The sequence below is a fragment of the Astyanax mexicanus genome, chromosome 3, assembly GCF_023375975.1.
Source record: "Astyanax mexicanus isolate ESR-SI-001 chromosome 3, AstMex3_surface, whole genome shotgun sequence".
In the NCBI taxonomy this organism is placed as follows: domain Eukaryota; kingdom Metazoa; phylum Chordata; class Actinopteri; order Characiformes; family Acestrorhamphidae; genus Astyanax; species Astyanax mexicanus.
In genome coordinates, this window is record NC_064410.1 from 34,241,846 (window position 1) to 34,268,094 (window position 26,249).

A 26,249-nucleotide genomic window follows, 5' to 3' on the forward strand; every position below is an offset into this window, starting at 1 on the left:
ACGCATTGTACATTCACTTCCATAGAAATAGTTTTAGTAATGGTACACACTGTTACTTAGACCTAGGTGCAAAAATAGGTTGTGCCAAAAATGTTTGAGGGTTCTGTACACTTTCTTAATGATCTCTTTGTATGTTTTTTTTTTATTCCACTCCAGATAAGTTCGGCAAATTACATTTCTAAAAAGAAAGGTAAATAAAAGCAATGATTTGTTTAGTATTTGCTTTAAGAAGTATTTAAAATAAAATGTTTTTTCAGTGTTTTACTCTGTAAGCGAGATCTGGATGTTCACAGTTAGTATGGGTGACATTGCGATTCCTTAAGCCCCTTCTACAAGGTGCGAATCTTGATGAGAACAAGTTGCTGTGAGCAGAAACTGTAACAAAAAAAAGAAATGATGGCATTGCCTCTTTGTTTGTCATATTTTTAGCATGCATGCAGAGTATATATGTCAAACAACTTCAACCTATAAAACTGTGTTTCTAGCAATTAAATTGGAGATGAAATTGGTTTTCACAAAAATCTGTGTGACTGATTTTTCTTATTTATTTGTATAATTGAACATATTGCAAAAAGTAATGGCACATTATGTTGGTCATGTTTTTTACCAATTTGTTAAACTCTTTGTCTAAAATGTTGAGAAAATGGCCATATTTAGGATTTGTTCACTTATTTATAATTAAAACATCCACTAAATGGACACAACAACTTGCATAAGACTTTAGTTTATTATCAAACTTCTTTTTTGGGGCAACTGAAAAATTCCCCCAAAGTTAACCACAAAGTTAGCCTACTAATTTAAAAAAATAATAATATATATATATATATATATATATATTTTTTTTTTTTTACCTCATCTCACAAAACTCCCCAAATGCACACAATTTATATGATTTCTGTCTTCAAATGTCTGCTTCATACTAAGACAGTATATTCTGATCAGGTTTAATTCTTCTTCCTCAATTTTTAGCAGACGACTGCATTTAAAAAATCTATATAATTAAGCTCTTTACAGGTAGACTGATTCAGGAGAGAGGAGGAGGAGAAGAAAAGACAGAGCAGTGAACACTATTTCTGAATGACCTGACTTTCAACAAACTGGCCCCATTCGGTGTTCCTTAGTGAGACTCTGCCCCCGGAGAACAAGGCTTCCATTCATGTTTAAAAGCTACAAAACAGAAACAAAACAACCTTTTACTCACATCAGCAATTTCATGAGTCTACTTTCTTGTTTCTATTCAAACTGGGCTACTCTACTTCCTCTCTTGCGTCGCAATTCCTTCACCTAAATATCAAACACTTGGCGTCAGTCCAGTTTCCTGGACAGGGATTAAGCCTAGTCTTAGATTATATTTTCTTTTCAATGGATAATTTCAGTTCAAAATAAATGCTGTGTAGTCTAAGACTAGGCTTAATCCCAGTCTGGGACGTGGCCATAAAGGGTCTTGTTTAAAAGAATGAGAAAAAATAAACTGTTTAAATTAGCATTTACAATTAACAATTTGTAGCACCTAACATACTGCTCAAGTTTTCCAATTCAAATCTAATAACCCTTTCAGGCCCTGCATCAATTACAATGGACATCATGTTGATCTTCTTTCAAATTAAACAGTAGCTTAATCCCATCCTTCTGTGCTGGACAAAAAATTTACTAAAGAACACTAAAGAAAAAAATATTTTATTACTAACATTTTATTTTAATATAGAATTTATATTAGGACTGTAGTGTCTTATTTTATGTGCATTACAGACAGAAAACAGCACTCTCATATTATTCCATCACTAGAAAATAACTCGGGTCTGAAATGGTAAATACAATTTGATAAATAACTCAACATTAACTTTCAAAGCTTTTAGTTATTTTTCTAACAGAACAGGCATGCAGCAGGCTGACTTAATTTAAAAGAAAATCTACACAAAAATAAATATACAGCAGGGGCAATGGTTAGATCAGAGCTTAACACAAATAGACCATTTTTATTTTCTAAATTTTGGACTATTACTGAGCATAAACATGCCACAAGATTATTTCTTTTACATTTTCATAATTTTTTGACAATGTGATAAACATTATTTTTTGCAGTGGTTGTCAAACACTGTGTTGCTGCCCCCTTGACAGAGTCACTGCATGGGGTGAGTGGGTCGAGGAACCCACATCAGTGTAAACATTATTCTATGTTTAAAACAGAGCAGAGTTTATACTGCATTTTACACCAGAAAGAGGAAGCGCTTCAGTTCACCACACTTACATAGTGTTAAAAACATGCTTTTTCACAAAGGCACAAGCCCATGCCTGAAGCACATGCCTGTGTGAAAGGGTACTTCTGCAGAGTGCTGGGAGCTCACTGCCACTAGAATCATATCTGCAATAATTCCTTTTTGTTTGAGCCGACTGGTTAATTTCCAGTAGTACAAAATGGTTTATTCAAAGCTATTTTCTCTAAAGTTGTATAATATTAGGATAATCTTAAATGTCGAGAAATTAAGAGAGATTATTTAATATCAGGCTCAATATCATTTTACAGAGATCTTTAAATGTGGCTCAGAGGCCCTTGGGAAACTCAAAGGCATGTTTGACAACCTGGATGGAGCATAACAAGTTTAAATGAACAGATCTAAATATCACTAAATAACAGTGTGTTTAGTGATGTTTAGAGATCACACATAAACCTTGTTTTTCTGACTGTTTAAATTAAAGTCCTTATAAAGTGGAATTTTGTCACAATGGGACACCGCTAGATATACATAAAAAATATCAAAAGCAAAACATGCAAATAGAAGGTTTTTGAACAACAGTGATGAAGTATACTTAGCATTTGGTTTGCTACCCAGCAAATATTTGATATAATGAAATTGCTGTCTACATGAAATCTCTTTAAGGAAAAGTATAATTGAAAAGGATTATTTAACTCCCACCACTGTGCAGAACCTTTTGTTTAGGTGATGATCCTTTATGGTCAAGCAAAGAACAATTAAAGCACCCATATGATTCTTTGAGATGTCACTTTAAGTCAAAACACTTGCCATTTGAATGTGTAATAATACGTATATCACCAGGTCAGGTATAAAACTACTGCCTTTACTTAAGAACACCTGTTTTTCCTTGTAAGAAAACTCTGTCCATTCCCTATCTATTTACAGTAAACACAGACCAGTACACAGTATTACAAATACCCCCATGGATTTATCTAGTAAAAAGAATTACAACTACACTGTAAAAAATGTCCATAGAATTTACGGTGAAAAACTGTCAAACCATGACAGTAAAAGACTGTAAACGCTAAAAAGGCTAAATACTGTTTCGGTAACAACAAAATACCGTAAATTCATATATCATCCAATACACTAATTTTTACACATTTTCTCTGGAAAAAATACATTATTTCAACGTAAAATTCTCTTGCACTGTGTTTATAACAGAAATTTTCCGTATTTTTGGATAACTGGTAAAACCGTAATTTCTACATTATTTTTTTGTGAATAATACATTTTTTCTTTGTTAAATATACAAGCCATTATTACATTTCCGTATTATTTAGATAACAGCCAAAACTGTAATTTCTACATTCATTTTTTGTGAATAATACATGTTTTTACTGTTAAATATACAAGCCATTATTACATTTCCGTATTTTTATTAAACAAGCAAAACCGTAATTTCTACATTCATGTTTTGTGAATAATACATGTTTTTACTGTTAAATATACAAGCCATTATTACATTTCCGTATTTTTACTCAACAGGCAAAACCGTAATTTCTACATTCATTTTTTGTGATTAATATTTTTTTTTACTGTTAAATACACAAGCCATTAATAAATTTCCATATTATTTGGATAACGGCTAAAACTGTAATTTCTACATTTATTTGTCATGAATAATATTCTTTTCACCATTGAATACTGTAAAAAATGTCCGTGAAAATTACAGTGAAAAACTGTGAAATGGCAACAGAAATAAACCGTAAAGCAAGAACTAGCTTATTGTTGTAGAATAAACATTGAATTACCATAAATTAAAAAACTGACATGGCAATGGTAATAGATTGTAATATTAAAAACAGCATATTACTCTATAATCACTGAGAAAAAATGTAAAATTTACGGTAAAATACTGGCAGCTGTGGTTGCCAGAATTTCACCGTAAAATAAACGGTTGCCAAGAATTGTACTGAAATATCTTCTACATGGCAACCGTTTATTTTACAGTAAAATTCTGGCAACCACAGCTGCCAGTATTTCACCGTAAAATAAACAGTTGCAAATGTATAAGATATTACAGTTTAATTCTTGTCAACAGTAAATTTCATATTCATAAACCGTTTTGTTTACAGTATATTCTTGTGAAAAAAGTATATTACATTGAAGGAGAAGGATATTATTAGGGCATTGTATATAATGAGTTTGTTTGCTCCTGGATTTTATTGATATCCGCAGGGTCTGAATGGGATGTAATGCAGCTGTCTATGGGGCGTGGTTATGTTAATTAGATGTTTAGTTTAGAGAAGTCACCATGATGTAGTTTCATAGCGGTTTTATCCACTTGGCTGGGTTTTACACTATGAATATATAAGTGATTTTACTCTCCGAGCACATCTCTGTGCTGTAAGTGAGCAGTAGTCCAGTTAATGAAATGATTTTGATAAAGATCATGCTGTTTAAAACTGTATGTTGTTAACAACACACGTTTACAGCAAGAATCAAAATTATTGCACAACCACATACCAAGTGTTGTAACAAAAATTGACCATAAAATAGGACAATAAATGCTGTGGAATGGATAGTTTTTCACTTAAAAAGCAACAGGGTTACATTGTGAATTATACAGCTATACCATGAGTTTATACACAATTTCACCATTATTTTAACAGTAACTCCTCTTTATTAGTACATTTTCAAACTGTTGTTTTTACAAGTGTTAAAATACCTTACTGTAAAGCCATATACAATATCACTGTATTTTTTACGGTAAAAAATGGCAACCACAGCTGCCAATTTTTCACCGTAAATTTGACAAGAATTTTTTTTACAGTAGGCTTTTTACAATGTAATATACTTTTTTTTACAAGAATATACTGTAAACAAAACGGTTTATGAATGTGAAATTTACTGTTGAAAAGAATTAAACTGTAATATCTTATACATTTACAACTGTTGATTTTACGGTGAAATACTGGCAGCTGTGGTTGCCAGAATTTTACCGTAAAATAAACGGTTGCCATGTAAAAGATATTACAGTATAATTCTTGGCAACTGTTTATTTTACGGTAAAATTCTGGCAACCACAGCTGCCAGTATTTTACCGTAAATTTTACAGTGTTTTTTTTACAGTGTAGCATCAAATGGGTCAAAGAATCAATGTTACATTTATTGCTACTATTACATTACCATTGCACCAGTGTCATAAAAGTGTCTTAAAATTAAGAGAGATCTTGTGACAGGTCTAATAATAAAGCACTATTTAAAATATATATATATATATATATATATATATATATATATATATATATATATATATATATATATATATATATATATATTATATTTTTTTTTTTTTGGAGCAAAGTCAACAAATTAGTATTTACAACTCCTTAAGCTCCAAGAGAGCGCCCCCAGTTAAAGTCTTTTTAACCTAATTTCTAAGTTGGGAAGAACTGCTGTAACAAGGTTTACTTTTAAGAACAGACTGCTTATCCAAGTCCAAGACAATAGCGGCATCTATAATTGCCCCTTAAAAGAGAAAAAACGATCACAACTGCCCTTGATAACAAAAAAAATAAATAAAGAAAAAGGACCACATCTTCCCTTTCTGAAAAACAACTCCTGAACTATAGCAATAAATACAATTTCCATCAAAAGTAGAGCTCTGGTGAGAGGCAATAAACCAGACTTATTGTCTTGTTTGTGAACGACTGTAGTTCTATCCATTCACAGACAGAACTGCAACCTCTGAGTCAACCTTCATAAGTGTTTTTTAATGAGAATAAAAAAAAGAGAGAGAAATTCATACTAAATTTATATTTATATTTTGCAAATTGTTAACTGGGAAAATATTAGATTGGTAAGTCTACAGAAGCGGCGCTCCCAAACTTTTCCATGTTTGGACCCACCTTAAGAGGTTAAGAGGTAGCATTTAACACTTAATTTTTATTTTTGCATACATTTATTGGTACTGACAGTTACAAAAAATATATATATATATATAAATAACAATATATGTCTCAATCATAAGTAAAAAACAAAACAAAACAAAAAAAAAACACCAAATAATATTTAAAACTGCATTACAATATAATTTTCACTCATTCTTCATTATTTTTGTTATGTAAATGAGGCAAAAGCTTTTTACATAATTAGTACAATGATATGACTGCAATTAAAAAAAGTAGTCAGGCATTTTTTAACTGATATTAGAGACTACCAGAATACTGGAAATCACACTGGGCTTTAGACGTATTCACCTTTTTTAAGCCTAATATTCCATCAATAGTTAACTGTATTCTGTGTCTCTCTAATCTAAAAAAATATTTGGTTTAAAACATTTATAAGCTTCTAATTTGGAAAAACGCTAATAAGTAATTTGGAATTCCCATGATGAGCTCTCTGAAATTGCTGGTGTGAAAAAATTAATAAAATACAGTATTCAAATATTTAAATAACTGCTAATTTATACCTAATTACACTCATACACATTTAATTTACATTCCCTATATTGGACTGAAGTCTATATTTTCTTGTAGTTAGTTGTAGTTTTATTAAATGTTAACATTTGCACTATATACACACACAATTCTCCACTTATTTTCATTTTAGTTAATTACATTTTTTTCTGTTTTGGATTTGTGGATATATGTCTGCTGCAAAAATACAGCAACCATACCTCTGTTTTCCAAACTTACACATTAATAACTTCACTGACCATTTATACCTACAGTCTTTGTTCAATCTAATTCTAGTGTTTTACATGTAACTGATACAGATAATATTCTATACAGAGATAAAATATTTTTGTAATATAATATATTACTAAAGATACTCTTTTGTACTGAATCTCAATGACTAAATCATGTCCTGTATAAATCTCTAAGAATATTCGTATCCAGAGTGATAATTTTATGACATTAGTACACAGCAATGGTAAATTGCAATGGTATATGTACTACAATATCCACATGTAAAAGGATTTTAAATAATTTCAGTTTATTAATACATAGATCTAACTCAACCAATATCAACAATTATAATGATATTAATATCCAGAGTTATGTTCTAATTATATGTATATTTAAAGTGATGTTTGAAATAATGTAAATACTGGAAATGTGTTACAATCTAGTTCATATCTACTTAATATCGAGTATGGCATTTCGGTGACATTAATACCCGATTTTAATTCTAAATTGGTATTGATATCAATGATAAAGATCCAATGAAATGAAAATTTTAAATAATATCAATACTTACAAGTTCCACAATCCAAACATTATCATAAAAAGAAAATAAATACAGCAAATGCATTAGATCATTATTTAACAAATACTTGCACTTCATAAAAATCCTGGATGAACTGGTATTTTGATAAAGACATCAATAAAATTAGTTTGAAGTTGTGTTTTGTAATACAGTATTTAAAGCCACTGTTAATTACTAATGACAGAATTAATGTGGAAAGTGACCTCAAGCATGTGCTCAGTGGTGTGTATATCTAAAACAAACTTACCCAGAGGAAAGGTGATGCGAGGGATGGCGGTACCATGACAGTCGCTGATGAGGATGATCAGTGATAAACAGACAGAGAGCAGCCGTGAGAACGCCATCGTGAACTGAAGGAGAACGGAGACGAGGCTGGATGGTTCAGCTAACTGCGAGCCTGTGCGCTGGCGTGTAGATCTGCTACAGTCCTTCCACAGACACAACACTTCTGTTTACAGAAAGCCGCCGTCATCTCATCTGCAGAGCACAATATTACAGACAGCTTTACTTCAAAGCAGGAACACCAGGGAGGCTCTGATAAGTCATCATTTCCTCTAAAGTCTGAAGACATCTTTTCTTCCTCTTTCACATTTACAAACTAGCATGCCAGAATACGGTCATAACGGAACTTTTCGTCCATCAGAAAATCACACACCTGATCACTCAAATGCTGTCATCATATGACGGTATGGATGGACATATTACTCCATTCAGAAAAGTCCTGCAACATACAGCACAAACATGCTGATCACTATAGTGTTCACTACTGCTCATGTGTTGAAAAGGGATTATTTGGAAGGACAGTGCCAAATAACAAATAACAAATAAAATAATATTTAGATTAAATGCACACTCTGACTTGAAAAGAGTCTATTTTGTTTTTGTTTTGCTATTAACAGTAAAGTTTTATATATATTTCTTTTATATAATTATTTCTACTTGCAGTTTATACATTTTCTGTGATGGCACAATGTTTTTTTGGTTGCATTATTTATTAGCAATGTTTTATTATTACTATGTTATTTTACGCAAAAAGAGTCTTAAGTTAACTAAGTTAATGTTGTTTATAAAGACTAAATTTAATTAGTCTTAATATTAAAAGAATAGAAATGCATGGTGGCTTCAGAATTCTATTTGTATCGGATAATTTAACCGATAATTTTTTTATTTTTATTTTATTTATTTATTTATTTATTTATTTTTAAGAGTGGCATGGCCAATATAATATAAACTGATATTTGCTGCATTCTTTATTGTATGTGGATACAGATGAAGCAACACTGTACAGATGCTCAGACGTTTTAGTCCAAATCTTAATAACAGGTGTAAAAGGTGTCTCAAAATAAAGTCTGTACTACAGGAGACTAAAGCTACGTTCCCATTACAAGCCACAGTGCTCAAATCAGATGTTTTGCTCAGATCAGATTTGAATATCTCAACTGTTCACATTCACAATTGTAAGTGACCTTACATTTGTGAATGTGAACGAATTTGTCCCTGAAACGTCTCACATGCGCACATTAATTTGTGTATAAAGGTCACCTTCTTCACAAACAACAAAAAAAAACCTCATAATTGAGACACGACTCAATAGCAAACAGCTGGTCTAAAGTACATGCTCAGGTCAAGGAGGAGAAAAAAGGCCAGGCGGTTTGCTTTTGCTGTTTTTGCAGCTATAGCTGCACAGCTGCACCAAGAGATGTGTGTACCAATACCAGAGAGAAGCACGTAGCGCATGCGTAAAAGAAAAAAGAAGCATGAATTCCGATTTGACCGTTTACATTCATGTTGCATGTACTTGGATTGGATACATATCCAATTTGGGACCACATATGAAAGTGACTCAAATCTGATTTTAACTAATCAGATTTGCCACATTCACACAGCAATAAAAAAGTCAGATCTGAGCCACACTGAGCAAAAAATCAGGTTTGAGTCACAACAGCCTGGTAAGGTGAAAGTAGCCAAAAGAGACCAAAAAGTAGTGGTCCTGGTCTGAATCAGTCTGAGCCCTGGTCCAATTCATTTACAGTAACCTTTTTTGGATTGTTCCAATTACAGGAAGTTAAGGCAGACTATAGGTCACCCACTAAAAAACAGAAAATGACGACGACACAGACAAGTCAGGTGATTATGACAGGATATGGCACATTTCTTAAGTGTTCTGACTAAACCACAGCATGAAACCAAAACTAACTGGACCGGAACCAAGTGTACCCACCCAAAAAATAAATAAATAAATAAATAAATAAAAAAAACACAACCCGAATGTTGGTTCAGACTTTCAGGTATAAAATGCTTAAAAAACCCTCTCAGCTTAGGTCCAGATCTGGTTTAGACCACTGGAGCTGGCATAAGTGAATTTAGAAATACTGAAGAGGAGTTGTGCTGCTGTGCTCTAGATCTGCTGCAAGGGTCTGATAACACGTAGTTCTGTTTCACACACTTATATACTAACTTTTTAAACCTGGGGTCATAAACATGTGTGTAAAAATATTCACTCACTGTCAAGATTAACAAACTTCAAAGTTTGTTCTTTATATGAAAAAGACTGTAGTGCAGTGGGATGTAAACCCGAAACTGTAATTCAAGGTTTGTTCTTGTAAATGTGAAAGGGGTAAACAGCTAAAAACAAAACCCTTAGGAGGATGCAGAACTAAACAAGGAAGAGCAAATGGGAACACAGCCTTGTGGGCAAATTATTACAGTAAAAGCAGTAACTCCAAGGTGATTACAAAGCAGTACTTATTAGTTGTGCTTTGTTTCATAAGTTAACCTGGATCCTCTGCTTGAATGACATCCAAGACAAACATAGAATGTTGTGCAAAGATTCATTACTGCCAGAATTTGTGCATTTCTTTCGTAGTATGTAGTTTGAATATGTAGTTAATTGTAAAAGTGTGTAAGCAGACTCTGACAAGAAAACTGACCAAGCTTTGTACTTTTATCAGGATGTATTTGTGGAAGGTATCAATTTTGCAATCATTTCTTTTCCAGATAAGGCAACTGAATTAAGAGTTAACAAAGATCAGTAATCATTAAATCAGTGTGAGTGCTGCAATAAACAACAAGCCATTGATTTAAACCCACCCTATTCAAACTAAATCAAACTCTGGGCTTTGAATCAAAATGTACCTGGCAGCACACAGGTTGACCCATCAGGCACATGGAAGTGAGATTCTTAAAGACCTTAGAAAAAGGGATGTGAACACCCATTAGTCTGCAAAGGGTTACAGATGTCATTTCTAAAGCTGTAGAGTTCTACCATAACACAAACAAAGACATACTGTCCAAATGGAGAAAGTCTGGAACTTTCCCAACAGTGGACGCCCTTTTAAAATCTCCCCAAGCGCAATGAATAAAAACAACCACAACAGGACAAAGATACAGAAAAAAAACATCTGAAGAAGAGCAGGCCTCACATGCCTTAACTAAAGTCAATGTAAAGCTGTTAAGCTGTACTGAGGAAAAAATGAGATTCATGAAGGTACGGCTCAGTGGAAATCAATGCCAACCAAGAATACAAACACTCACCATACATGTAATGATAAACACTTTGATGGGCTCTGAAAACAAGTTCTGACCTAGTAATTTACAACCAAAACTGAACAAATTCATTTAAATCCCGAAGGTTTTCATGTATTTTGCATGAAAGTTAAATATCTTAAATCTTAAATATCTTAAATGTATTTTGAGTTGCCAAAATATTTTCAGTTTTCAAATATAATGCATCTCTAAAATCTACAGTAGAGCTTTTCAGATGAAATGAGCACTCACTGTAAAACTGCTTTTCAAGTAAGAACATCACACCAATTTTAAAGCATGATGATAGTATTGTGATGACAAGGGAACCGCTATTAAGTTATACAGAAAATGACAAAGATAAAGAGACTTCTAGGGAGAAATCTTGGTCCTATTTTTTTTTTTACAGACTCATGCTTTAGGTCTACAAAACAAAATGCAAAGAGACAAAGACTAATTTCGGACTAATTACTAAGAGTCTGACTGTCAAAAGCCATGGCAAGAGGTTCTGCAAGTGTGTACAACTGCTACACACAAAAGTAGCCTAGGTACCACAGGACACCTTTAAAGGTCTTAAAGTCCATGCCTCAACGCAAATTACAGCAACATAACGGGGGACCTTTAAATATCAAATGTACACTCCCCTCTAAAGGGACTGGAACAGTGAAGCCAAACCCTTTATTCCTACCGTAGACTGAAAACCTTTGGGTTTGGAATAAATATCAATGCTTCAGCTTTTATTTCCAGGTACTTACATCTGGATCTAACAGTTCAGAAGATAGTACCTTCTGTTGGGACCCACAATTTTTTCTTGTACTGCCAGGTGTGTTTCGTTACTTAGGTGTGGTTTATTACACTGATTATTCAAACAATAAATAGCGCTAAATGTCAATGCTAAGTTTCACATTTGTGTAACCAATATGAAAACTAAGATAAGATGGGAAAATCCATTGTGCAAGTCATTGCACAAATATTGGCCATGGCCAGTAAAATTGTGTGGACTGTCCTGAAGAAGAAAGTAGTCACTGGTGTACTAAGTAACAGATGAACAACAGGTAGGTCAAAGTAAACAGGAGAAGAGCATGACAGATATTGTAGGTCAAAAAAACAAAGACCCTAAAATAACTGTAATCAGGCTTCACCAGAAGATGCAAATCACTAATTAGCCAGAGGAATAGGAAAGCCAGACTGGATTTTGCCAAGAAATACAGAGCCAGGCCTCAAAAATGTTAATGTTCTGATATCAAATTCTATAAAATTAAAGCTGCATTATGCTGAGAGATTCAGGACTTGTTTCTGAAAGTGAAAGATAATGAGGACTGAGAGTAAAGTTACATTACCGGATTTTTATACAAGTTGCATCATGCAGTAAGCAGTGTTTGGTCCCAGAATAATAACTGAACAATTGCTATTCTTCCTAATTACATGCCATGAAGCATTAAATTTTTTTAATGCTGTTATTTTAGGACAAAAATATGCTACATGATGCTGCTTCAAATTTTAGTTATTTAATTTCCTTTACTGAAGTGTGACTACAGTTCATATTCAGTCCCATGTGCTACTGGATTAAAATTCTGAAAGTAGTGCAACAACTAAAAAACAATAAAACAAAACTAAAAATCTTTCATGCACCACTGCAGAACTCTGATGGCCCAGAGCCCACAACTCCCCAATCAGCATACATAACAGGATTACTCATCTCTACTTAATATGGAGGGATTAACACAGATATGTCAGCAGGCTTTCTCTCATGCACCAGGGCTGAGCTGAGTAAGGTCTGTCTGGACAGGAGGTGCTTACCTCACACAGATCCAGCCATTAATCTGCATCACTCATCTTCCTTACTCACAAATAAGACCCGTGCTCACTACCATCTCAGACTGTTTCAGGACAGCTCTGCAAATTTGCTTATAATAGAAAAAAAGTTGAAGACTGTGTGTTATTAATTATCTCTAATACTTCAAAACCGCAAAGCAATTAACTAATCCTAACAGGAAAAAAACATGCTGGCACAGAATGTAGCCATCAGTAGCGGGCTTCAAAGGTGATGTTATTTTTTTCTTTGAATATTTCCCTTGTAAAGTGTGTAAAAAATTATACTGAAATGTAATTGTTGGGATGCACCAATGTGGGAAGATGCATATATTACTGCTGATGCAGATGGCGGTATACACATTTATGATGTACAGAGACTAGACATTTTATATATAAAAAATATTATAATTTTAAAACATATTTTTTGCACTATAAGGAGCAACAGATTATAAGGCGCATTATGTGACACTAGTAAGAAACAGGGTTATCGCTGTGTTTTCATTCTAATTTGACAAGTCTCACCGATGGGTGGTGGTGGGGTAAACAAAACTAATTTTTTAAACGAGCGCTGGATGTTAATCTACACAGATTTCTCTCCTGAAAACCGTTTATTTTGGTGAGTAAAGAGCTTCCATTTACTTACAGTAAGCTTAGATTTCCAGATTTCCACTAAGGCTGGGTGCAGCAGCATTAACATTAGCAGCCAACCGCTAGCACAAGGCGCGGTTAGCGCTAGTTAATGCCTCCTGAAAGCACTACACTGAGGAACCTTGAGAGTTCCGGTAAGCCAGGGCAATATTAGCTAGAGTTTCTTCCCACCTAGCTTGTTTTAACACAGTAAACGTGCAGGCTACTGTCCAATATTCTCGCCTCTGAATGGCAAAAGAGCTAGCACATAGCACAGTTAGCAGCTAATGCTGCTCTAGCAGTACTAGCCAGGGTTATCAGCAGGTTACAGGCCAATAATTCGCACCTCTGAATGACGAAAGAGCTAATGCTTAGTGCGGTTAGCGGCTAATGCTTATGCTGCTCCAGCAGCGCTAGCCGGGGTGAGCAGCAGGCAACAGACCAAAAATACTCACCTCTGAACGGCGAAATAGCTAGCGCTTAACACGCTCAGCGGCTAATGCCAATACTGCTCCAGTCTTGGTGCTGGAGAACTAAACTGAAACTCCTGAATAAAGCAATACTGCTTTATTGCTCCTTACAACCCAACTGGTAAAACTTATACATAAGGTGCTCCGGATTATAAGGCTCACTGATGATTTTTTGGAAAATTAAAGGATTGTAATCAAGCCTTATAGTGCGAAAAATAAAGTAATACAAATGAACAAACATTTTATTAAATCAATTAATTTTAAAGTAATGCAGACAGTGTGTTTAGCACTGTTAAAATAAATACAGACAAAGCTTTCTAATTCACACTGGGAAAAAGACCTGTCAGTCTGCTCAGTCCAGCACTGGTGTAGTTTCACCATTTTTACAACCACATGATTAAGTCCAGTCTGAGTAAGCCCAGTTCCACTGAGTCACTTCCATCAAAAGACTCAAATTTTATGAATGTAGTTGCAAAAGAAATGATTAAATGTTGCATGCTTTTACACGCTCATCCTTTTTTGCTTAATTGTTATCCATCACATTACTGAAACCACAACAGCTGGTCAGTAGTATGATCAATGTGTCACTTTAAAACAGCACACTGTCGCTGTCATGCAATTTCCTCAAATCTCCAAAATGGGAAAATTTACAGAGGTAAAAAAAAACACTGTAATTTTAAAGCTTTTTATTGATTCATTCATCCAAAAATTGAGATAAAATATAAATTATTTCAAAACTGTGAACAGCAAAATATCAAAACTGGAAATATAAATGTGTGACAGCAAGGACAAAAATGAACTAAACCGTATAATGAGTGTCTGATGCTTGCGGGTCAAAAGGAAGGACTAAATTTCCTTTGCAAAACATTTACTGTAATATTACTGGATGTATTGCAAAAGTAAATTATTCATCTATCATTTCCACACAAAAAGACAAAAAAAGAAATGAATAACTGGCAAACATTATATATTGCAAAATAAGAATATTACAAAACTTCTGCTTTGAAGTGAGAGGCCTGCACTCTTGTTAGGCTTTTAAAACTTACCACAAAAACTTTTAATTAAGTTTTAAAGCCAGACTAGAATTATGACTTAATCATATTATAACTGTATAATTATTAACTATAACAATAACTGACATATGAAGACCTAATTTGCAGAAACAGGCAAGTTGTTCTTTAAACATACCTTTATCTGTTTTTGCAAATTAACTCTTCATACAGTATAAAACATGCCAAACTTAAGCACAAAACATTTTAAATAAAATTCAGACAGAAAGAATTCCAGGTATGAAGTCAGTCTGATATTTAGTTTGTTACTATAAGAACTATTTTTTGCAAAGATTGTATATTTTGTTTCCATAAAGACTGGCATCAGCTTGATTTTCTGTGCCTTTAAATATATTATCTGTAAAACATAAACAGGCCACTGATCTTAAGTTCTGCTCTAAAGCACTTTGTCAGGAACAGAACCAAACACCAATATAATGGATATTATAATGGAAGATGAGCAAATGGGGGTTGTGAAAGAACACAGGCAGCAGCAATTCTGAAGAAATAATTCCCCTTCCTACTGCTCCCCAGACACTGAGGTGTTAATACTGCCCTATTCACTAGTGAGAGTGCATTTTCTGCCATGAATGTGTTAAATGAGGGGAATGTAAAGTGCATTTTAATTAAATTTTTAAACCAGTGTATTTTTTACACAATTTAAAGATGTTGCATTTGTTATACAATAAACAAGTTAAGATCTATTTAGGCCACAAATAAATATTTTAGTTTGAGTTATTATTATTATTATTATTATTATTAATAAATGTGATTATGGCACTGATACAATGACAACATAACAGCATAATGAATTATATTTTTAAATAAAATGCAATAATAGGATAAAGTACACTCTTTAAGTGCAAGGAACTTATTATAGCTATTCATTCAAATTAGGATATAAGAATTACAATATTCAATCACCAGAAGTGATTAAGCAAGATTCCTTTTGACCCTTTTAATACCTAGTCATTTCAAGCATGCACAAGATAAGGCCAGACCACAAAAAATAATAATAATTTCGATCACGCAAATTATGTCAGGCCTAAAGATGTATCTTAGCAATGTCATTGCAGTGTAAACACATTCATCTTTCTGACACTTTTGACAACCAAAAGCCCTCCTAGTACAACCAAAACACCAGTAAAATCATTGAGCAACAAGTGACTTTACATAATCTGTCCCACACAGGAATCAAATTTCAATGTGAATAACTGGAGATGCATTTGACTACCAAGTGTGAATGCATGTTAATTCAAGAAAAAAGTCCAGATACTCTTTACTTGAGGTAACTAGATGTAATTGGTAAAAGTCATCAGTGTAGTTCTAGAATTAGCTTTCTCCTATCTGAAAGTCATAAGCAGACAAGACTTAACTTGAAACTTATACAGAAATGAAAGTATGCAGAAAGGCAAAAGATCACTGGGTAGATTTGAATTTGTACTGACAGTACAGCTGAACCATGGCTTGCAGATCAAAGTCTAAGTTGCACACTCACTGCTCCTGTCCATTTGAGTTCCAATCTCTGTAATAGGTTTAACCATCAGGAGGCCGCTTGTGGACCCCAGAGGAGGATCAACACACTGACAAATATATCCTGGTCAGTTCAGCCACAGCTGCTGTCCAGTAAGACCTATAAGCACCATTTCAACACTGATCCAGGACAGAAAAGTACCAGTGATACTTTAAAACCAGGTGAAAGAGCTGAAACTGAGACTTATAAATTATCTCTCTTTTAATTGGCTTTTCTCTATTGCGCTTCATTCAAAAAGCAGTTTGGAGTGGCTCAGCAGTCTGATATTGATGGGGTTGCCTGAAGACCCAGTCATGCTGCTTCTCTCTCTCTGGGTGGAAGATCCCCTCATCATCCCCATTGTAATGTTGGTCATCACAGACATCTGTTGGCTGCTGTGTCAAATTTCAAAGACCCAGGTTGCATATATGTCTTGAGAGTAAACTATACATGTTTAATCTTATTTCACAAGTGATAAGGAGTCAAGTTTTCAAAATTGTCATTTTGAAAACTATTCAAAATAAATTTGACATTTTACCATTTTTCCTTCAAAGCCTGATTATAATTAAAAGAAATATCATTTTCAGTATCCAGTGATACGAGGGGACTTTCCCAAAATCCATGGCACCAACATGAAAAGACTCCTACAGTGTCCCACAGAGAAGAATCAAACACCCATCATCTCCCGCTCGCAGGCCCCTACATGTTTAACAGCATATCCCATGAGGTATGCAGACCTTGTTATTTGACAGTGAGCTTGTAATCAGCCTGCTAAGGGAACAATGTGCTACAAAATACAAAACACACTGTAATTTACACCAAGTAATGAACACACATTAAACACAGCTGTACCAAAATCTAGCCATTACTTCCACAATACAACTGTGCTGCACTATTAGAAGCAAACTCTAGTGCCATTACTATCTGCAAAAAAGGGAAAAACAAAGAATAAAAAAGGATTTAAAGAATAGCACCTATCTATTTTTGCATTGTTTTTGATACTCGAAAATAAGGAGCAGTGGTAATTGTCAAATTTCAGCCATCAAACGACATTTTAAACAGGGCTTTAAAAGTGACAGAATTAGCGTTTATGTTATGCTTAGATTCAGGCCCTGTTTTAGCACTGTTTTTAGAGCTTCCTAGCTAACTTAAACATGTTACTCTAATGTACATCACAGCTACGTTACACAAGTCACAGCCAATCGCAGCAGAGGTTTAAGTGGTGCCCAAAAAAGGTTAAGTTCTCTGACAGCACATATTTGCGTTAATTAGGTAGCCTTAGTGTGCTAATCAGCAAGACATGTAAACTTAGCTATGCTTGTTATTGGAGAGATTTAACAAATGTTTTTTTTAAATGCTGGTAGTTCCCTGTATTTTTGGAAAGTATACCATAGTATAAATACTGTAGTGTGGCAGCCTTTTTTTTTTTTTAACTGTACTACACGTGCGAGTGTGTGTGCACGAGTTTGTGTGTGAGAGAGACAGAGTGAGTGAGTGAGAAAATTTAGTACCGTATTTTTCGCACTATAAGGGACACCGTATTGTAAGGCACATTTTAAGTAAACTTATAGACACTATAAGGAACTTTTATTTATTTTATTTTTTTATCCAGCAGGTCTCGCTGCTGGATGGTGTAAGTTAATTAAAGCAAAGCTAAGTAAACAAAACTTTCTTTTAAACAGAAACTCCTGTATAATGCTGCAATATGGCAGAGTGGCTTTACTGCTCCTTACAACCTGACTGGTAAAATTCATACATAAGACACACTGGATTTAAAGGCGCTACTGATTATTGAGAATATTAAAGGATTTTAAGTGCACCTTATAGTGTGAAAAATACGGTAGTAGATGGCTGTGTAGATAGCTTGCTGGATTAGCATCCTTGCTAACCGGTCATAAATCAGCATCGATAAACAGCGTGACAGCGTTAGTGGCTGCAAACACATTCACACAGACAAATTTGGGATAAGGTGAAGAAAATATGATATCAAACGATGTGTTTACTTTAGAATATGGAATCGTACAAGTGTACTAGGTGGTCAAAATGCATATTTGCAGATCTGAGGGATAGCCCCACTAGTTTTGGTTGTCATTTTACATGAAGCCTTTAGCTTGCTAACTAGCAAGCTAGCAGAGAAAAGCAATACAGATGTATCAGAGCTATACAGAAGTTTACCTACATAAAGCCCAGCTAATCAATATTACAATCCTGAAATACTAAGCATTTTGTAGTCTGACTTATAATCAGCGCTTATACATGATTAGTTCGGGTTGGTTTGCATTTGACCTTAAAATTGTTGAATTTTAGTGTGAGCATCACATGAAACACACACCATCATCATAATATGATCTTAATACTATGAAGTTGTATAGAAACAGACAGTAATGATTTCATTCATTTGCATTACTGGGTAACAGTCAGTCAGTGAAGACTGCATTTTCTGCACTTACATATATGAAACACAAACACAGAGCCCAACTTACCATAGAACAGATCTATTAGTTGCGTGTGGATCATCTTTGTCAATCACCACACAGATCAACAATCATTATAAGGGAGAAAAACCTACATGAATCATTATTCTTTATTATTCTTTATTTCTGACAGCAGTACTGCCAATCATTTGACTACAGTGTACCATGTATTTTGTATTCACACACACACAAAACTACTGTGATGGTTCGACACAAATATACATACCATTATACCTCTAAACAGAGAATATATGAGAAATGGTTAATGTATGAACAAACTGAATTTATGAAAGTCACTTTCAAACAAAACATAAACTAAAAACAGGCCGCATTCAGACTGTGATAAACATTGCAAAAAAAAAAAAAAAAACAGAGCTCGTTTCTGACAGAGCGTTCTCCTTTTATTGCATTTCTGCGAACTAGGGCCTCTTGCTTCTCTTCTCTTCATATCCTCTTAGCATTTCCTTTCACAAAAGAGATGTGCACATGAGAACACACACTGTTCAACTGTGACTTTACACAAGCTAGAAAGATTTTAGTCTTTCTTTTTCCACAGATCAACCCTTTTGTTCCACAGCGTGTAAAAAACAGGACATTCAAACAGTAATAAAAAACGTATTTATATACTATACAAAGATCTAATCTCTAAATCAGGGCAGGAAATGATAAGCATCTTGTCTTTCTGATTGCAGGAAATAAGCACTCGTGGCCTTCTCGTTGACATCAGTGATGTCAAACCTTATTTTATTCTAGACAAAAGAGATGTGTTTATTGTTGCTCACAAGACGACCAAAGTGTCTGATCAAATACTGATAAAATGCACAGTATTTCCAAATAAACCCAGTAGTCAACAAGCCAACACATCTTCTTTCTGTGACTGCTGCAGATTAAATTATCAATTTTGCAGAGGTATGTTTCTTTAACTTGTTATAAAAGTAGTTTAAACTGCTAACAAATAACAAGCATATTTGTTTTAATGTCTAAAAAACGAAGTAATTTTTTTAGAATGAAAATTATATAAAGAAAATTGGTCAAAACAATAATTAATCTGAAAGATGTACCACATACACACTGGCATTCATCGACATGGACACTCCAAGAGCCAATCAAAACAGAGCTGACAATTCTAAACAGCATTAAGATCAGATGCCTAAGGCTACGTTTCCTTCATATAATGAAATATTATCTCAAATCAAAGGTAAATTTGTGTTTGGTGATACAATAGCTATTTGTGAACTGTTCAAAGAATAATCTAGGAGATCGCCCAGGCCCAGGCAATCAAATCTAACAGGCTAAATATATGGACACAGAGTGAAGGAAATCCAGCAGGAGCCAACCCTCAGCAAGAAAGCTACAAGAAAGTTGCTACATTCTGCTTAGACTTTAGTTTGAGTTTCTTGTAATTTTATAATGTCAGTCACTGATTTACTTTCCATGAGCACATTGCTTAACCAATCACAGACACAGCTTAGTTAAAATTACTTTTCCATAAAAGTGCAACCTAGAACTTTTATTAGTATAGAGTTTTGCGGACTATTAAAAAGTAAAAAACAATGATTAATATGCAGATTAAATTCAGAGCCATAGTCCAGGATAACCTAAAGCAGAATTATGCAAAAAATTATTTCCTACATTGAGGAAATGAAAGTTATACACATGCATTTCTGTACAACCTAATAAATACAGAACCAAGTGAAGTATATTTCAACATAGAGAGCCGCTGCATGCCGTGGTGCACGCTAGGTTGCGTTGCGTTGCGTTGCGTTGAATTCAGCCCCCCTGTCTGGCAAAAAAGTTCAGCAGAGCTCAACTTTATTCAAATTAATCCAGCTGACATGCTGCGTCCAGCCAACCTGGGAACAGTAGGCTGCTACATCACACATATACAAGCCTCACACACACACACAGAACAGCCACCTTGTAACCACAGAAGAGAAGCTGAGAATGTTAGACTATGGATTTACAGAACTATAGATTACAACAAGGTTGATTAAAATTTAAAATCGTATGAACTTATTATTGCCTGCTTCTGTTGCTTCATTTCAATTCAAAAACATCACAGACATACCCACATGAAAAGCCGAATGCTAGTGGACACGTTCTATAACCAGAGTTACATTGTGCAGATGCTGGCATGCTAAATCCAAAGCAGCAACCACAAAACATGTCAATGAAAAATGGTCTGAGTTGTAATGGAAAATGAGTTGTAATTTATGGATAAAAATACCACAAAATGTTGATTTATTTAGTGAAAATTACCATGCCTAAAGAACAGTAGCAGAAGCAGAGTCAGATCAGATCAGATCAATCTGCACAAGTGCCAATAAAAACCTTTTAGCGCACTTCCTTGTGTCAGAGAAAACCAACCAGGTCAGGATCTTTCTGCAGGAATTTTAAACTGAAAGATACCTGGGGGTAAACAACCATAACAGAAGGCAGTACAGTAAGAGAGCAAGAGTGTGAGCGAGCAAAAGAGTGAGAGAGAGGTGAGAGACGCTCTGATGCAGGGAGGGGCTGGGGTGAAGCAGGGTGGAGGGAAAATAATCTCTTAGTTTGCAAATATCTCTTCATTTCACACGACCATGCCAAGCTTCCTCTACACTGGGCGTTACAGAGGAACCAACGGAAAAATGAGCCATCAAAAGAAAGTGGGCGGGGGCTTGAAGTATGGGAAAACCAAACAGCTACTTCATTATTACATAATTAAGCACACATGAATTATGACCCAGAAAACTTCTCAAACATGGAAAATGACTGAAGTGCTGTAGGCGGGAAATATCTGAGCCATTTACTGCCTTTACTTCTTTCATCAGTTCATTTCCCCACAATTTTTTTTGCTCAAAGTAGTCAAACACTAACTAGCACTACTTATAACACAATGCCTCCACAACTACAAGAATAAGGGCCAAAACATGCTTTCCTTAAAGATCATCCATACCACCCACAGAGAGTGAGATCAGGTATGCCCTCTTTGACTCCAAGCCACAGAGGCTGCGGTATCACAACGGGTCTCTTGAGGGCAAGGTCAACTTCTAGAACAAGGACACCCAGTGTCATTGACAGAAAGCACCAAAAGCTGTTTAAAGTTTGCAGTTTATACAAACAAATAAAAGGATCAAAACCTAAATATAGTCAACATTATCTATAACAAGCCTTTCTGTAAATTGAATAAAATCTTAATAAATATTTACTCCTACATTCATAACTCAGAGTGCATCAATGCACCAGACATTATGGACATAATAGATCATGGAGCACAAGCATTTTCTTAGTAGTGTTGTATTGGATAAACACCAAAAGCATAAACATCCCACAGATCTATTATTATCATTAAGCGTGTTGCATTAGCAGATTAAGCAACAACAAGGTGCCAGTTATAATTTTCTTTATTCAAATTTTGTTCAAAATATGGTCACACTATTAAACTGTCAGCTTAGTGTGGGAATCAAACCTAACTGCAGGCTAAACACATATTTTATAAATCTCTATTCATACTGAGTAAGACTCTCTTTGTGTACCATTTTATGTGAAGAAAACAGTCCATTTAACCAGATTCCGTTCTGTAAAACATTTTTAAAGCATACAGTATATTAGCTTTCTTCATTCAGCTGAAAGTTTGCAAATAGCAGCGTCATGGACAGCAGCCACAGGCTGGCTCTGCTGCATGACCCAGAGTCGCACTGTTGAGAAAAGACGATTAGTGTGGTCAGTGTGCACACTTCAGACTGGGTACAGTCCAAAACTCCAAAGCCTGCTCTGGAACACTCCCACAACATGTCCTGGAAGGCCAGATTTTCCCAGGGTTGGGTGACTTCTCTGATCTAACAAAGCAACTACTCTTGGGCCTGAATTGAACTGATGAGCTGAAACAGGCGTTACAGGGCAGTGGTTCTTAATCCTGGACTTGGAGTACAACTGCATTGCACAATTTGATCATTTGAACCAAGCTGTGCTTGAATCAAGTTATGTTGAATTAAGCCCTTCAGGATTGTAGCTGAAAAAAAAAATAAATAAAATTGTGCTAACCACAGGTGTACATCAGCAGAGTCTGCTTGCACATATATTTCTTTACTTTTTTAATTCTCTTCACATTATTTTTAAGTAGCAAGTGATAGAATGCCTCTGCAGGGACCCTCATCGTTTATATGCTAATTTGAAACCCCCATTAAAGTGACCACCCTGCAGTGTTCAAAGCAGGAGCCAATGTATATAATGTCCCCTCAAAATATCCCTAGTCAGATTGCTTCTGATCGACTGACTAAGCTGTGCCCGTGTAGATTTTCTGTCTGCACGTGAATAAACTCAAGTCAACTCTGAAGCCGTCTCCTGACTCCTGAATCGGACACCTGGTTCCTGAAGGCCGAATTTCTAACATAAGGAATAATGTATTGCTTGTTTATTATAGCTGTCAGGGATTGTGCATCTAGTGCATTTGTATCTAGGGATCACAACTGACCTTTGGGAATATCAAAACTTAAGTATCTTTGTACTCTAGCCTAATCACACTAGCCAGGGATATATACTAAGTGGACAACTAAACACTACTGTACATGCTTTGGACAAGACAGGCTGCTAAATGGCAAAAATGACAGCAGGCATGTGACCCACACTTCTGCAGGATTAACACGTTTCTATCCATTTTCATACTGTATCCTATTGTGCACCATGGACAACGCGATTCAGGTCTGTAAGACATTTGTACAGCACACAGTATATTGTCTTTCTTCATCCAGCTGAATAAAATCTATAAATCAAATTTACAGCACTTTATATTCATACTCATACAAATGAATACATATCCATAACAATCTATATAGCTGGGCAATTATAAAAAAAATATAATCTCAATTTCACATGCATGAGCGATTCTCAATTAAGATTAAAATGTTTGTAGTTTTAACAACTAAAGCTAATTTTATTAGCGTTTGTATTTGCAGATGTGCCAAAATAGGAGAAAACCATTTAGAGAGAGATCTAATTTTAGATTTTAAAATTCCCCTTATTGTAAAGGGAGTAAAAGCTAGAAGAGCAAATAGCTTCCTTCAACATCACAAGCAGGTTTTACACTGAACAAGCTGCAAAAATACCTCCTTACATTACTCAAAATATGAAAATCTACTAAAATTCCCTCTGAAAGCTTCTATATCTAAAGATGTACACTGTCGATAATCCCATTTTGAAAATAAAACAGTAATTCTAGCAATCAAATAAATCTGATTAACCTTCCCAGATTATGCTGGGAGGTTAACCATTGTTTCGCGTTTTCGCCATTAGTAATTAATGGCTTTCACTGTGGATTGCTTGAGTGCCAAAACTTTAGAAATTGCCTTATGACCTTTTGCAGGCTGATATCTCAATTACTTTCTTTTCCATTTGTTCTTGAATGTCTTTGGACATTAGCATGATTATCTTTTGGTCATTAGCATGAGTATCTTTTGGTCTAATTTGTTTTATCAGGTAGGTGCTTTATATAAGAGATTTCTTGATTGAGAACAGGTGTGACAGATTTCTGGTCTGAAAAACCACAGTTAAGTCATGTTTTAACACTTTTTTTTTTTTTTACACAGATCCATGTAGGTTTGGATTTTTTTTCTCGCTTAATAATAAAAACCTTAATTTAAAAACGGCACTCTATGTTTACTTGTGCTATCTTTGACCATTTTTTAAATGGTTAGATATTAGATCTGAAACATTTAGGAGTGACAAACATAAATAAAAAGTGTTTGAAAAAAAGCTGGTAAAACACACCACTGTAACAACCTATATCCATACCCATATGAATAACCTCACCCACACAATCTATACAGACCATATCTACTTATACCACAACAAATAATACTAAGGTAAGGTACAGTCACTCCCTAGCCACCCATGTGCCATCTATCTAATTTAATTACTGAAATTTAGAGGATAAACTGAGTTTAAATTACAATTCTGATCTCTGAGGTTGGGCACTGCATAAACATCTTATATATGAACATAACTGTCTTTACAGCACAGCCACTGATCCTCAAAGACACCTGACCATCTCCAACAAGCAGGTTAGATATTAGTATATATTTGATATTAATAGCCTAATTAGGAGTGCATGCACACAAAAACTGCTTATTATTTCTGAATCAATATTCATGTGTGGTTCAGGCTGCTCCTTCTAATTACTTACTGCTATCAGAAATCAGATAAAGGCAGAGTAAAGCTCATGAGAACTACAAACACCAGATACACGTAACAGTTAAATACAAAGCAGAAAATCACAAAAACAAGCTCTCAGACAGGTGAGAGAGTTCATTAGACCTGTTGAATTTGTACTGTAAACACGCTGCTGCAGCTTGTTATCTAACGCTAATCTGACCAGGTGTTAATAATAGCAGTTGGCTGTTTAGAGGCTGTTTTTAAAGATTCACTATCCAACTTAACCTCAGACTGAACCAGCCTCCAAAAACCCACCTCCTCCGAGCTTTTATAAACTCATAAACAGATAAAAACACAGCCCCCGGGTCTGCTGGTCGCTCTGGGATCAGTGTGCAGTGTGTTTTAGAGGGTTTTATTCAGGCTCTGCTGGGGTGATGATGCTAATCAGGTACTCACATGTCCAGGCGTGGGCTGGAGCTGCTGCAGCTCGGCTCCGTTGTTTTCTTCTCCGCGGATCTGCGCACTTTGACCCAAAACACAACTCAAACCCGAACGAGCCCGGCACGCCGCGTGTGTGCTGAATCCCTGTTCCAGCAGCAGCAAAAACACGCATGTCCTCGCCCTCCTGACGGAGTTTCTCTCTGCTTTCTCTCAGTCTCTGTGCGCCTGGTCGCCTCTCACAGCAGAGCTGCTTTTCTTTTGTTAGTGGGTTAGTTAAATCTCGGGCAAAGTTTTCATGTGTTTTGGCGCCACCTGTCGGTGAGGGACAGGAGCGACCCGGGCAGATCAGCTGGGCAGATTTAGTTCGTGCCAAAAAATATATATATTTGCACTGGTGGTTATGGTTATTTCCGCCACCTAAAAAAATACAGCGTATTTTTTTACTAAGTAAACTGCTATCTTATTTATGGAAGCCTATTTCCACCACCAAAAAAAAAAAAACAGCGCATTTTTTTTATTAAGTAAACTGCTATTTTATTTATGCAAGCCCATTCCTGCCACCTAAAAAATAATAATCCAGCACATTTTTAAATATAAATAAATTGCTTTCTCAATATTTTGACATATTAAGTCATTATTTCCTATTATTTTGAGAGACTATCTCAGTATTTTAAGATTGTCTGATTGACTGTCTGATTATGTTACAGTTTTTCTGGATTGTTTACACACATTTC

At 35.0% G+C, this 26,249-nt stretch overlaps 1 protein-coding gene across 3 annotated transcripts in view; it reads right to left on the minus strand.

Moving 5' to 3' along the window:
- Nucleotides 1-25,778, minus strand: part of sema4ab (sema domain, immunoglobulin domain (Ig), transmembrane domain (TM) and short cytoplasmic domain, (semaphorin) 4Ab) — a 64,786-nt gene extending 39,008 nt beyond the window's left edge. For 2 of the 3 annotated variants that reach the window (XM_049476400.1, XM_049476398.1), the window contains exons 1-2: nt 25,531-25,778; nt 7,720-7,949 (exon numbers count right to left, since the gene is read on the minus strand). In XM_049476400.1, the coding sequence (XP_049332357.1) occupies nt 7,720-7,816 (97 nt within the window). In that variant the 5' untranslated portion in view covers nt 7,817-7,949; nt 25,531-25,778. Of the gene's footprint in view, nt 1-7,719; nt 7,950-8,127; nt 8,194-25,530 lie in introns of all 3 variants that reach the window. The other variant, XM_049476399.1, reaches the window with a different exon arrangement.
- Between the last annotated feature and the right edge of the window lie 471 nt (nt 25,779-26,249).